The sequence below is a fragment of the Cariama cristata genome, unplaced genomic scaffold (genome assembly GCF_000690535.1).
Source record: "Cariama cristata isolate BGI_N322 unplaced genomic scaffold, ASM69053v1 scaffold4332, whole genome shotgun sequence".
Lineage (NCBI taxonomy): Eukaryota > Metazoa > Chordata > Aves > Cariamiformes > Cariamidae > Cariama > Cariama cristata.
In genome coordinates, this window is record NW_009601933.1 from 1 (window position 1) to 12,813 (window position 12,813).

General features: G+C 41.5%; 1 protein-coding gene across 1 annotated transcript; it reads left to right on the top strand.

Annotated features, from left to right (window-relative positions):
- Positions 1-1,633: 1,633 nt before the first annotated feature.
- Positions 1,634-11,853, top strand: LOC104169649 (lysine-specific demethylase 3B-like; the record flags this gene model as incomplete). The annotated part of the gene is made up of 6 exons (XM_009710626.1): positions 1,634-1,831; positions 3,182-3,396; positions 4,455-4,607; positions 7,182-7,289; positions 10,818-10,945; positions 11,574-11,853. Coding segments are annotated over exons 1-6 (1,063 nt in total), but the record flags the coding sequence as incomplete, so codon positions are not given.
- Positions 11,854-12,813: the final 960 nt, after the last annotated feature.

Consider the following 12,813-nt stretch of genomic DNA (forward strand, 5'->3'; position numbering starts at 1 on the left):
ACTCAGCTCCCCATCCTTAACATCTGGCTTTGGGGGTTGTGCATCCTGAGGACAACTGGTCTTTGGTATTGAAAACTGAGGCAAAGAAGGCATTGAGCACTTCTGCCTTTTCCTTATCCCCTGTCACTACACTACCCTCTGCATTCAGCAAATAGTGGAGGCTCTTTTTGACCCTCCTTTTGCTGCCAATGTATTTATAGAAAATTTTTTGGCTATCTTTAACCGCAGTGGCGAAATCAAGTTCTAATTGAGCCTTGGTCCTTCTAATCTTTTCCCTATGTGACCTCACAACATCCCTATATTCCTCCCAAGTTACCTGACTTCCCTTCTAGAGGCGATATATTCTCTTTTTATCCCTAAGCTCCAGCCTAAATTCTCTATCTAATCAGGCTGATCTTTTTTCCCTGATGACTTTTATTTCTACACGTGGGGATGGCCTGTTCCTGAACATTAAATAATTCCTTTTTAAAGCATATTCAGCCTTTCTGGACTCCTTTCACCTTCAGGACTGCCTCCCAAGGGACTCTGACAATCCGTCTGCTAAACAGGCTAAAGTCTGCCTGCCAGAAGTCCAAGGTGGAAGTTCTGCTGGTCGCCCTCCTTACTTCACCCAGTATTGAAAACTCTAACATTTCATGGTCACTATACCCAAGATGGCCATTGACCATCACATCACTCACTGTTCCCTCACTATTTACAAACAGGTCTAGCAAGGCATCTCCTCTAGTTGGCACTTTTACCAGTTGTGTTAGGAAGTCACCTTCCACACACTCTAGGAACCTCCTAGACTGCTTCCTCTCTGCTATGTTGCATTTCCAGCAGATAGATGGCAAGTTGAAGTTGCCCATGAGAACAAGGGTTGGCAGCCGTGACACTTCTGACAGCCTCTTGTAGAATGCCTCATCTGCCTGTTCGTCCTGGTTGGGTGGTCTATAACAGACTCCCACTGTAATGTCCTCCATGCTGACCTTCCCTCTGATCTTTACCCATAGGCACGCAACCTTGTGATGTTCATCATCATCAATTTCAGTATAGTCAAGCACTCCCTTGCATACAATGCTACCCCACCGCCTCTCCTGCTTCGCCTGTCTCTTTAGAAGAGCTTATAGCTGTCTGTTGCAGCAGTCCAGTCATGAGAGTCATTCCACCACATTTCTGTCATGGCAACTACATCATAACTTTCCTGCTGTACAATGACTTCCAGCTCTTCCTGGTTGTTGCCCATACTGCATGCATTGGTGTAGATGCACTTCAGCTGGGCTAAGAGTTTTGCCCCTGACACAGGCATGCCGCCCCTAGGTTCATCTCTAGTGAGCATGGTCCTATCCCCTTCCCTCTTCGAACCTAGTTTAAAGCATAAACCTAGTTTATGCTCAGTAGGCAGCACACAGGATATTTGCAAGGCTAAAGCTTAATGCCTCTTGTATGTTAATTAACATGTTCACTTTGAGAAATGTTTAAGCATATATATGTCAGGACAAAAGTGTGGTATGCTGCAGGTTTGAACAGTCTTACTAGTTTTGCACGGGTATGTGCATACAGATCTCTGAAACTATGTTTGTTGGGGCCAGTATCCTTTTGCTGTTGCAGTTAACTAATGGATTTTTACTTCTAATTTGCCTCATCCAGTTGGCCAGTCTGTGCTGAAAGATATGAGTAAGGTGAGGAAGCTGAAGCAGTCAGGTGAGCCTTTTCTCCAGGATGGCTCTTGCATCAATGTAGCTCCACATCTGCACAAGTGCCGGGAGTGCCGTCTGGAGCGGTACCGCAAATTTAAGGAGCAAGAGCAGGATGACTCAACTGTGGCATGTCGCTTCTTCCATTTCCGGAGGTGCTCAAATTCTTCCTTCCTTCATGTGTGGTCTGTGTGCAAAGCTTGGACCATGTCCAGGCACAAAGTAATTATGTTTTACTTATTTAATGTGCTTGGGTACAATAATGAAGATTTTGAGTGACTGGCATTTCCCTGTGTCACCGGACTGGAATTCCCCCACTGGGGTGGGAGGAGCTGCTGTTGGAAGATACAGCTATATGATACTAAGTGAACCTCCAGGTCTAGCCTCAGGAGATTGAATTTGCTTTATTAGGTAGAGTTTTACTATTGGGTAGCAGTTTGTATGCAATAACTGTTTTCTCTCCCTTTCATAAGGAGTTCAGAACAGAGATAAAATTCTACTTCTGTCGACAAGTAACTAAACATTACCAGCATGAGGCTAATGTTTGACTAGGTTTTGTTGAGTACAGAACTGATTTTAAGAGTAGAACACTGCCTGTATTTTCTCTTTTTGTTGTGTACACGTCTTACTACTTTGACCTGTCGTGCTTCTGTTCATCTACCTTAACTGCCTATTCTAGCAAGTGCTATGCATCTTTTTCCAAAAAGGTGTTTGTTCACTTTCTGGCACATAAAGGATGAAGTGAATTTTTAGTATGTGCAGCCCATCCAGTAAGGATTATAGCTGCTTCTCTTCCTGAACTTGTTAAAAATTAATCTAGCTTTGAGGTTAAAGACAAGATTGGTTTTGCTCAAAAATGAAGTTACCTTTAATATTGGCAGAAGACATTCAGGGTTCTATAACTTATGTTGTTACACCTTTTACCACACAAAGACTAGGAGGGTCAACAGCTACTGATGAAACAGTTGTGACTCGTCTCTGTGGAGAGCAGTGACAAGAATAGTAGGCATGATAAGGATTTTTGTGTGTCTTGTAATGTGGACTGTTGGAACAGTTGCAAATTGCTAGCGGCCCTAGCCAGAAATGAAATTTTGGTTACCCAAAAGTTGGGAAATAGCTTTCTCCTGAGTTAAAATAGAGTATGAAATCCATGCAGAATTTTGCAAGCAGCGTCATGCAGCAGCCCGAATAAATTGAATTTTGTCATCTCTTTCTATTAATAGTATAGAGAAATGTGACTTACCAAGCTAAAGCGATTTCCTGTATGTGGAATTTCCCACCAGTGCTTACTGGGACCTGGGGATTCATTCTAGTGGGTTTTGCAGCCATTGCCTTTGTGTACCTTATTCTCTGTGTTATTTGGATTTGCATAATAATTGTGCTGGCTGTAGAGTATAGCAGTCTAGCTCAAGCCTTTTTATCTGCTTTCTGGGTTTATATTCTGGTGTAGATGGCATTATACACTAATTAAAGTTGGTTGAGCAGCTCCATCCTGTTTTCTGCAGGCTGATATTTACCCGGAAAGGTATTCTAAGAGTAGAGGGTTTCTTGAACCCACAACAGAGTGACCCTGATGCCATGAGCCTATGGATTCCTTCCTCCTCCCCTGCAGAGGGGATTGATCTGGAAACTTCGAAGTATATTCTGGCCAATGTTGGGGACCAGTTCTGCCAGCTTGTTATGTCGGAGAAGGAGGCAATGATGATGGTGGAGCCACATCGTAAGCTGGGCTTTTGACATGTTTTTTGTCCATCTTCTCTGTGTAACGTGTGTACAATGCAGTAGAATAGGATTGAAGTGTAATATAATTTCTTGTTAAAATGCTTCTACTTTTCTTCCAAAAAGAAGGCTATGTTCACTTCTCTGGGGTGTGTGTAATTGAGACCAGCACTTGGGATTTTTCTTTTGGATCAGAGCAACGTTACTACCAAGAAAGCTAACAGTAACTTTCCCAGACATCATTAAAGTATTTTTCAATAAAAAAATGTAGAAATCAACTGACCCATGCTCCTAAGAAAATAGAAGTAACTTATCACACTGACCAGCTATGCTTTAATGAGTAGCTTTTCTTACATATTCCTATCCTGTTATGGTCTAGGGACATCACATAAAAGCTGAGGGTTTTTTAGGATGGGAGCAGTGCCTGTGTTCAGCCTGTTAGGACTTAGCTGAGCAACTAGTTGCCAGCGTTGCCACTACAAGGGGAGTGGGTTTAGAAAAAATTTTCTGAATGTATCCAGTTCAGCCTATTACATGGGTAGCTCTGAGTATCTGATTTTTCCCTTTACCTTCTGGAATGTACAAGGGCAGCCATTTGGAGAGGACTTCCCCTTCCTCAGCAAATGTATTTGCTTAGAATCTGAAGAGTTGACAGGCATCTGATTAGTAAAACTAAATACATGTTTTTTGTAGTTTTATAAGTTCAAGTTATTTGTTCTTAAACCTAGCACAAGTTTTATAATTTTGCTGTAAGTTCCATAAGTACTCCTTGAAATTCAGTTACTACAGAACTCTGTAAGGTGCTCCATTTCCTTGTAGTATGTGCATTTTGGGACTTCACCGTACCCACTCTTAGAAATGGGGATTTTAATAGTGTCACAAGACTAGCAACTCAAAGAATATGTCTCTGGAAGTAAAAAGTATGTGTTTCTATACTCTGCCCTCAAGTTGTGTTTTTGTGAATTGTTTCTTTATCAATGTTACTGTGATATTCTCAAATTAGGTGGGAGAAATGAAAAATGTCAAAGCGATAATTCCTAATATTCCTTCTCTTTATAGAGAAAGTGGCATGGAAGCGAGCAGTACGTGGTGTGAGGGAAATGTGTGATGTATGTGAGACAACACTCTTCAATATTCATTGGGTTTGTCGCAAGTGTGGTTTTGGGGTCTGTCTGGACTGTTACCGGCTGAGGAAGAATCGTCCACGTAGTGGTGAGTACTGGACTTTTTTCCCCCACTGTAATCATTGAACTGGCTGGCTTTCAGTGGTGATAGTTTCTGGGAAGTTGCTAAAGGTTTTGTGGGAGAGTTAGTGAGTATCAGCTTGGGAGGCTGGAGGTTTGGAACTTTGGCACTACTGTCTTATACGCTGCTGTTCCATTCGTCGTTTCCTTAGATACCTGTGTTTTATCTATTTGATTAAAATTTGATTATTAAAATTACACCACCAGCAGTCATAGGCTATGTACTGAGACAGACTACTGTATAGTTCCATCTTTTCCTCAGAGACTATAAAAGAAAAATTAAGTAATATCTTAACAATTCTGAACCATCACACGATGAACTAGTGAGCAGACATTGCAGAGAACTCCTTGCTGTAACAAGGAGTTAGATTAGTAAGTTTCCTTCTTTGTTTGATTCCTTGATGCACTAGGGTTTGTAATTCAGGAAAAAGTTCAGTAAGTTCAATTTCTAATAAATAAGGGGCACACTGTGCTTACAAAAGTGAATACCTGGTTTCTTTTTTGTGTATTTTACTGTATTGAGACCACTTTGGTAGTATGGGTGCTGACAATGTCACTAAGGCTATTAGTGACAGTTATGTTATTATGTGGAGCAGATGTACAAAATACTGGATGTTAATAAGTGTGAGTACTGCTCTATTTGTTATGATAAAGGTGCCAGAGAACACTGAATGAATTATAAAAGCTAGGGTTTTTAAAATAGATAAAAGCTCACCTATTTTTGTATCATTGTTTTGGGTCAACCCCAGTAGGCAGCTAAGCACCATGCAACCACTTGCTCACTCCCCCATAGCACTGGGACTGGGGAAAGAGGAAAGGAAGAGTAAAAAGAGTAAAAGCAGGAAAACTTGTGGTATCCAACAACCTTGGATACAAATTGTTTAATAAGCAAAGGAGAAATAGAAAAAGAAATCAAAACAAAGCAAGTGATGCAAAGGCAATCACTCACCACCTCCCACAGGTAGACCATTGCCCAGTGGTTTCCCAAGCGAAAGATGGCTAGCCCCCCTTAAACTCCCTCCTCTCTGTTTTTATTGCTGAGTGTGACATTGTATGGCATGGAACATCCCTTTGCTTAGTTTGGGTCATCTGTCTGGTGGTGTTCCATCACAATGTTTTGTGCACCCCCAGTCTATTCACTTGCAGGGGGTGGATAGAGTGAGAAACAGAGAAGACGCGGAAACTGTGCAAACACTGTTCAGCAATAGCTAAAACATTAGTGTGTTAGCAGCACTGTTTTGGTCACAAGTCTAAAACACAGCACCACTGCTGCTACGGATAAAATTAACTCCATCCCAGCCAGACCCAGTATAATAATGAAACCTACGAAATTACTGCCAGAATACACCAGAAGAGAGCATAACAATCTTTAAGATGTGGTTAACCAGGGTAGAGTGGAAATAGTTGGAAGTAAGTAGAATAGCATTTCTTGTATCTGACACTGTGTGTGTTTGGAAAAAGCGTTCGGGACTGAACATATCACTGACAGAATGTGGTATAAAGATGTCCATGATTCAAGGGCAATAGTCTCTTAACTCCTTTTCTTCTCGCATCAGGGAAATAAATATGATAGCCTTACCCATGCTAGGTGAAAATGAAGAGATGTCCTGGGAATGAGAGAAGGTTTTACTCACTGGCTTACAGAGGAGGGTCAGCACTGAAAAGACTGATATATTACAATGGCAAATGATAGTGTGTGTGCGTGTGTGTATATATATATTGCTTATCAATGATGTCTTCCTGACAACAGTATTGTAATTATGGTTTATTAATCAAATTTGAAATTTTAGAATCGGCCAAAATGTAGAACCAAGGCATTACTTAAATACAGCTACTTGCCTCAAGAGGCTTCTGAACTTTGTGCTGTAGAAACAACCTATGCAGATACCAGGTCTAGAGGACCCTGAAATAAAGTTTTATATGATTATTCTCATATTCTACCCTAGTCACCCTTCACTGCCACATTCCTTTTTAAGGGAAGAGAATGGCATGCTGTTTATGCAGCTACATATTTGTAGGCACAACTTGGTTTAAAATCTGAAGAATGATAAACTTGCCACATGACTTTTCAAACTAATTTCTAATTTGCTACTTGTTAGCTTTGTTAAATAAATATACTGACAGGGGAGCTTAGTTTACTCTTCCTGGAACTGATCTGCAGATACTTCTTGTTGAAAAAGCTTAGGAGATAATGACAAGAAAAGATAGAATTATTCTGTAACTTAGGAAAGCATAATGAGAACAAGAGTTTGATATCTAAAAATTGAGGCTAGAAGCCAAGTTTTTTAGGCTATTGAAAATAACAAGCTACTAGAAATGAAGGGAGAATGACTCTGGTAGTCTTATAATCTGAAGAGGCAAAGAAGTTGCTGTACATCCTGTTCTAATGGTCTGTATTTATAGTTTATTTCTGAGATCACGAGGGTAATCACCTGCACTGTAAAAAATCTAAAGAAACAATATTGATGCAGAAATATTCTGTATTGTAAAGTTTTAGTGACTTTTGTACAAAATTTTACCTTTTTTTTTGTCTTTATTTCAGAGACAGAGGAGATTGGTGATGAGGAAGTCTTCTCATGGCTGAAGTGTGCAAAGGGTCAGTCTCATGAGCCAGAGAATCTTATGCCGACACAGATCATTCCTGGTACAGGTAATGCTTGAAACTTGAAAAGAAAAATTCCAAATTTTTTCTCAATTCTGAGCAAGCAAGTGTTTTTCATACTAAAATGGTTGGTGCTCTAGCTGATACCTTTTCTAGCATGGATTTAGAGGAGACTTCCACTTGCTACAGCAGAAGGGTTGAAGGGAAGGTAACCCAAGTAAGATCAAGCTGTGGGTTTGAAGTGAACACCCTTCTGATACTAGCTGTGACTTGTGCTCATCTGGATTTAGTTGTATCAGTAAATGTGGTTAACTTACAAAAGATCTTTTTCTGTTGGAGGGAGGGATGTGTTGGAAGGGACCTTTAAAGATTATCTAGTCTAAGCCCCCGCAATGGACAGGGAAATCTTTAACTAGATCGGTTTGCTCAGAGCCTCATCCAACCTGGCTTTGAACACTTCCAGCGAGAGGACATCCACAATTTCTCTGGGCAACTTGTTCCAGTGTCTCACCACCCTCATTGTAAAAAATTTCTTTGTTATGTCCCATCTAAACCTACCCTCTTTCAGTTTAAAATGGTTGCCTCTCGTCCTGTCACTCCAGGCCTTGGTGAAAAGTCTCTCTGTCTTTCTTATGGTCTCCCTTTATGTATTGAAAGGCCATAATAACATCTCCCTGGAGCCTTCTCTTCTCCAGGCTGAACCATGCCAACTGTCTCAGTCTTTCCTCATAGGAGAGGTGTTCCAGCCCTCTCATCATTTTCATGGCCCTCCTCTGGACCCACTTGAACAGGTCCATGTCTGTCTTGTACTGGGCACCCCAGAGCTGGACGCAGGACTCCAGGTGGGGTAGAGTAGAGGGGGAGAATCATGTCTCTTGACTTGCTGGCCATGCTGGCCATGCTTTTTTTTTTTTAATGCAGGCCAGGATATGATACGGCTTGCTTGGCTGCAAACACACGTTACCTGATACTCGTGCAGTCCCACCTTGAGTACGGTGTGCAGTTTTGGGTGCTTCAGTACAAGAAGGACATCAAACTAATAGAGTGTGTCCAGAGGAGGACGGCCAAGATAGTGAAAGGTCTCAAGGACAAGACCTATGAGGAGGAGCTGAGGTCACTTGGGGTGCTTCAGTACAAGAAGGACATCAAACTAATAGAGTGTGTCCAGAGGAGGACGGCCAAGATAGTGAAAGGTCTCAAGGACAAGACCTATGAGGAGCAGCTGAGGTCACTTGGTTTGTTCAGCTTGGAGAAGAGAAGGCTGAGGGGGAACCTCATTGCAGTCTACAACTTCCTCGAGGTGGGCAGCGGAGGAGGAGGTGCTGATCTCCTCTCTCTGATGACTGGTGATGGGACACAAGGAAATGGAATGAAGCTGCACCGTGGGATGCTCAGAATGGACATTAGGAAAAGGTTCTTCACTGGGAAGGTGGTTGTTCACTGAACAGGCTCCTCAGGGAAGCGGTCTCGGCACCAAGCCTGTCAAGAGTTCAAGGAGCATCTGGATGACTCTCTTAGTCATATGATTTAGTTTAGCCAGTCCTGTGAGGAGCAGTGAGTTGGACTTGATGATCCTTGTGGGTCCCTTACAACTCAAGATATTCTATGATTCTGCTACTATGGCAGGAACTTCGTTCCCACAGTCCCTGCCTTGAAGTTCAGGGGCTTGAATCTGCCTTGAGATTCAGAGAGGTGAGAAGAGAGAATATCATTGAAAACTGAGGGGGAAAAAAATACTGTTGAGTACCTCAGCTGTCACCAGCTCTCCTGTCTTTAGTGGGGTAGGGGTATGTGTGTACATTTTCTTTAATCTTCCTTTTCTGGCTAACGTACCTGTCAAAGCCATTATTGTTATTTGCATCACTTGCCAAATTCAGCTACAGCTGTGCCTTAGCTTTCCTGATCCCATCCCTACACATCCAGGCAGTGGCAGTGTCCCTGTATTCTTCCCGGGATACGTGTCCCTGGTTCTAATGATTGCATGTCTCCTTCTCATATTTAAGTTTGACCGGGAGGTCCTTACTGACAAATGCCATTCTCCTGCCTTCTATGCTTTTTTTATTTATTTATTTATTTAATACACATGGGAATTGAGAGCTCTTGCACTCTAAGAAAAATGTTCTTAAAGAGCTGCAAGCTCTGTTCGGCTCCTTTGTCCCTTAGGATGGTTTCCCAGGGGGTCCTATATGTTAATTCCGTAGGCAACTGAAAGTTTGCTCTCCTAAAATTCAGCTTCCTGACTCTACTCTTCATCTGCCCCATATCCCTCAAGATTGTGGATTCCACCAGGGCACGATCACTGCAGCCCAGGCTGCCACCGATCTTAGTATCTCTGATTAGCTCTTCCATGTTGGTGAGCAACAGGTCCAGTAACACTTCTCCTCTGATTGAGCTCTCTGTCTCCTGGATTAAGAAATTATCCTCAATGCACTGCAGAAGTCTCCTTGACTGCTTACAGCTTGCTGTGCTGCTTTTCCAGCAGGTGTCAAGGTGATTGAATTTCCCAATCAGGATCAGAGCCTGTGACCATGATGCTTCCTGTAGTTGAAGTAAGAACACTTTGTCAGCAGGCTCCCCTTGGTTGGGTGACCTGTAGTAAACATCAGCAGTGAGGTTTCCTTTGTTGGCTTGGCCCCTAATTTTTACCCATAAGCTCTCAACCTGTTCATCGCTCTTTTTCAAAGGCATCTCTATGCAGTCAATCTGCGCTCTTACGCAGAGAGCAACTCCCCCTGCAGTGCTCCAGTTGTACGTTTTGTCATTATATTTCAGCGATAGCGATTAGATCATAGCTTTCTAGTTGCACAATGACTTCCAGCTCCTCCTGCTTGTTTCCCGTGCTGCGTGCAGTGGTATATAGAGGCACTTCAGCTGGGCTTTCAACCTTGTCACCTCTCAAGAGGAACATGCCCAAATTCCTTTGAGCCATTTCACAGCTGTTTCCCTGTTGGTTCCTAGTACATTAGCAGCCCCAGCTCTTCTCTGTTGCTCAAATCTCCATCCCTTTCCCCCACTAAATCTAGTTTAAAGCTCTTCATGTAAGTCTGGCCAACTTGTTGGCAAAGACTCTCTTGCCCGGCTTGGGCAGGTGACTCCTATCAGCTCCCAAGAGACCTGGCTTCTCAAAGGTAGATTCGTGATCATAGAAGCCAAAACCTGTGCATGGCACCATCCATGCAGGCAGCATTCACCTGTTCTGTCCTCTTACTGTAAGGATAGAGGAGAACACCACCTGTCCTCCAGATCCTTTTGACATTGATCCGAAGGATATATAGTCTCTTGATGGTTTGAAGTTGCCACATTGTGGCATCATTGGACCCTACATGGAATAGTAGGAGGAGATGATAATCTGTAGGATTTTCTGGGCTTGACAGCCTCTTAGTGACATCACGAAACTAGTGTTAGCACAGTTCTCGACACTATTCAGAGAGGAGTGTCTCATTATAGCATGTGATCTTAAAGATACTTAGCAGTAATGCTAAAAAAACCCCCACCCCTCTGAATGTCTATTATAGTTAAGGCCTAGTTTTTAGATTTCTTTACATGTGATAGTAAAGATATTATCTTTATTTCCAGCGCTTTACAATATTGGAGACATGGTTCATGCGGCACGAGGCAAATGGGGTATTAAAGCCAATTGTCCGTGTATTAACCGACAGAACAAATCAGTGTTGAGACCAGCTGTCACTAATGGAATATCACAGGTATGTAATTTGAGGCTGAAATTATCTTGTTTGACATTACATTTTTAAGATCTATTAAAATGTTAGATCCTTTAGACTAATCTGTTGTGAAACACAAACTTAATTTTCTCCATATGTATTCTGAGTGTTTTTAGCTTAGCAAAAATTGTCTGGGACATTTTTTGAGGATGTGTGCTGCAGCTGTTACTTACCAAGTGGATATTTCGGCTAATATTCTTATGTAGAAGTTGGGTAAGAAGCCATTCATATTGATGCTGTATCTTCAGATAAACCACTATGAGTAGCTTGCAACATGTGCATTTATTTTGTTACCATTCCTGAATGTTAAGCTGAATATAGAGCAGTTCTGTTACTGTTTACACAAAAAGTCCTCCTGTAAAAAAAGAAGTCGAAAAGCCTGGGCTTGTATGAAAGATGATGCGGTAAGAATTCACACCACAATGCAAGGTCTAGTATATGTGGAGAAGAAGCTCCTGTACTCTGCTGCTCCATAAGCATAAAGGAACTCTGCTGTCCACTTAAAGCAGGTGAACAAACAAAACCCAGTACATTGGATAACTAAAATGTCTCCCAAGTTGAACTCTTCCCTTATTTCAACATTTAGCAGTTTTTTATATTTTTGTTTTAGCTTCCAACTGTAAATCCTAATGCATCAGTCTCTGGAAACGAGAGCACCTTTTCCACTGGAGCAGGAACAGCAGGGATGGGACAATTAGAAATGGACACTGTTCCAAAATCTGAAGTAACTGATAGTAGGATAGAAGAATCTTCCAAAACAGAGATGTTGCCAACCAATAACGCAGGTGAAATAAAGACTAACAGGCCGCTTTGTCCAGAAACAGCTCCATCGTCAGCCTTACACTGGCTTGCAGATTTAGCAACACAAAAAGCAAAAGAAGAAACAAAAGGTAGGCAGAAGACACGCCCTCTGGGGTTGGAATTAAAAGATAAATGATAATGTACTGCTTGATTGCTGTTCTTTGTGAGGATGCCTAGCCCTAAGTGGAAAAGAACGTGGTGATTTTTCTTCCTTTGACTCTTAGAACCAGTTTTCTTGTACAGCCTTAGGAACGTGCAAAGCTGGAAAGATGATACAGCTGAAGATAAAAATACTGGCTTGTCACTCCCAGTTTATTTCAGTGCCAGTTCTTGTCTTTATTTTGTGAGTAATAGGCAGCTGGTGTCCTGATGTAAAATAGTAATTAATTTCAGATGCAACTTTGTCACTTTATAACTATTGAAGTAAATAAAGCTGGTTTGTGTACTATGCAAAGAGTGCATTTCCAAAGAATTGAGAGAGTAGAGTCCACTTTGGAGGGTCAGATGAAAGTATAGAACTTTAATACTCAATAGTTTGAGTGTGATTCTCAATATGAAATATCTGTTTACACAATACACTTCCCAGTTGTCAGAGGTAGTATGACTAACACAGGATTTATTCCTGTCCATGTGTCTGGCAGGAACTACTTTATATGTCAGTGTTAAATATTCGTGACTTTTTCACTAGTTTTGCAGGGCTTAGTCACTGTAATATTTTGACTACAGTTAAAATTTGAAATATTTCATACTGAAGCATTAACTCAGAAAGTCAAGGAAATGTTTTTTAATTGAGTATTACAAAGTTGTGGTTTCATGTCTATCAAACTTTCAGATCAGATCTACTGTGCTATTAAAATACTTAACAGCATATGAAGGGTAAAATCTGTCTGAAGTATATGATGTCTTTGATTCTCGTTTGAGGTGCCTCATTCACTGTTGCAATGATAATTTACCATAAGATTCTGTCAATATCCTATTTAATGCAAGAGCAAAGAATTTCAGAGAACTTTGCAATCATTTGAACTTTTACCTTTTCTCTTTCCACCCCC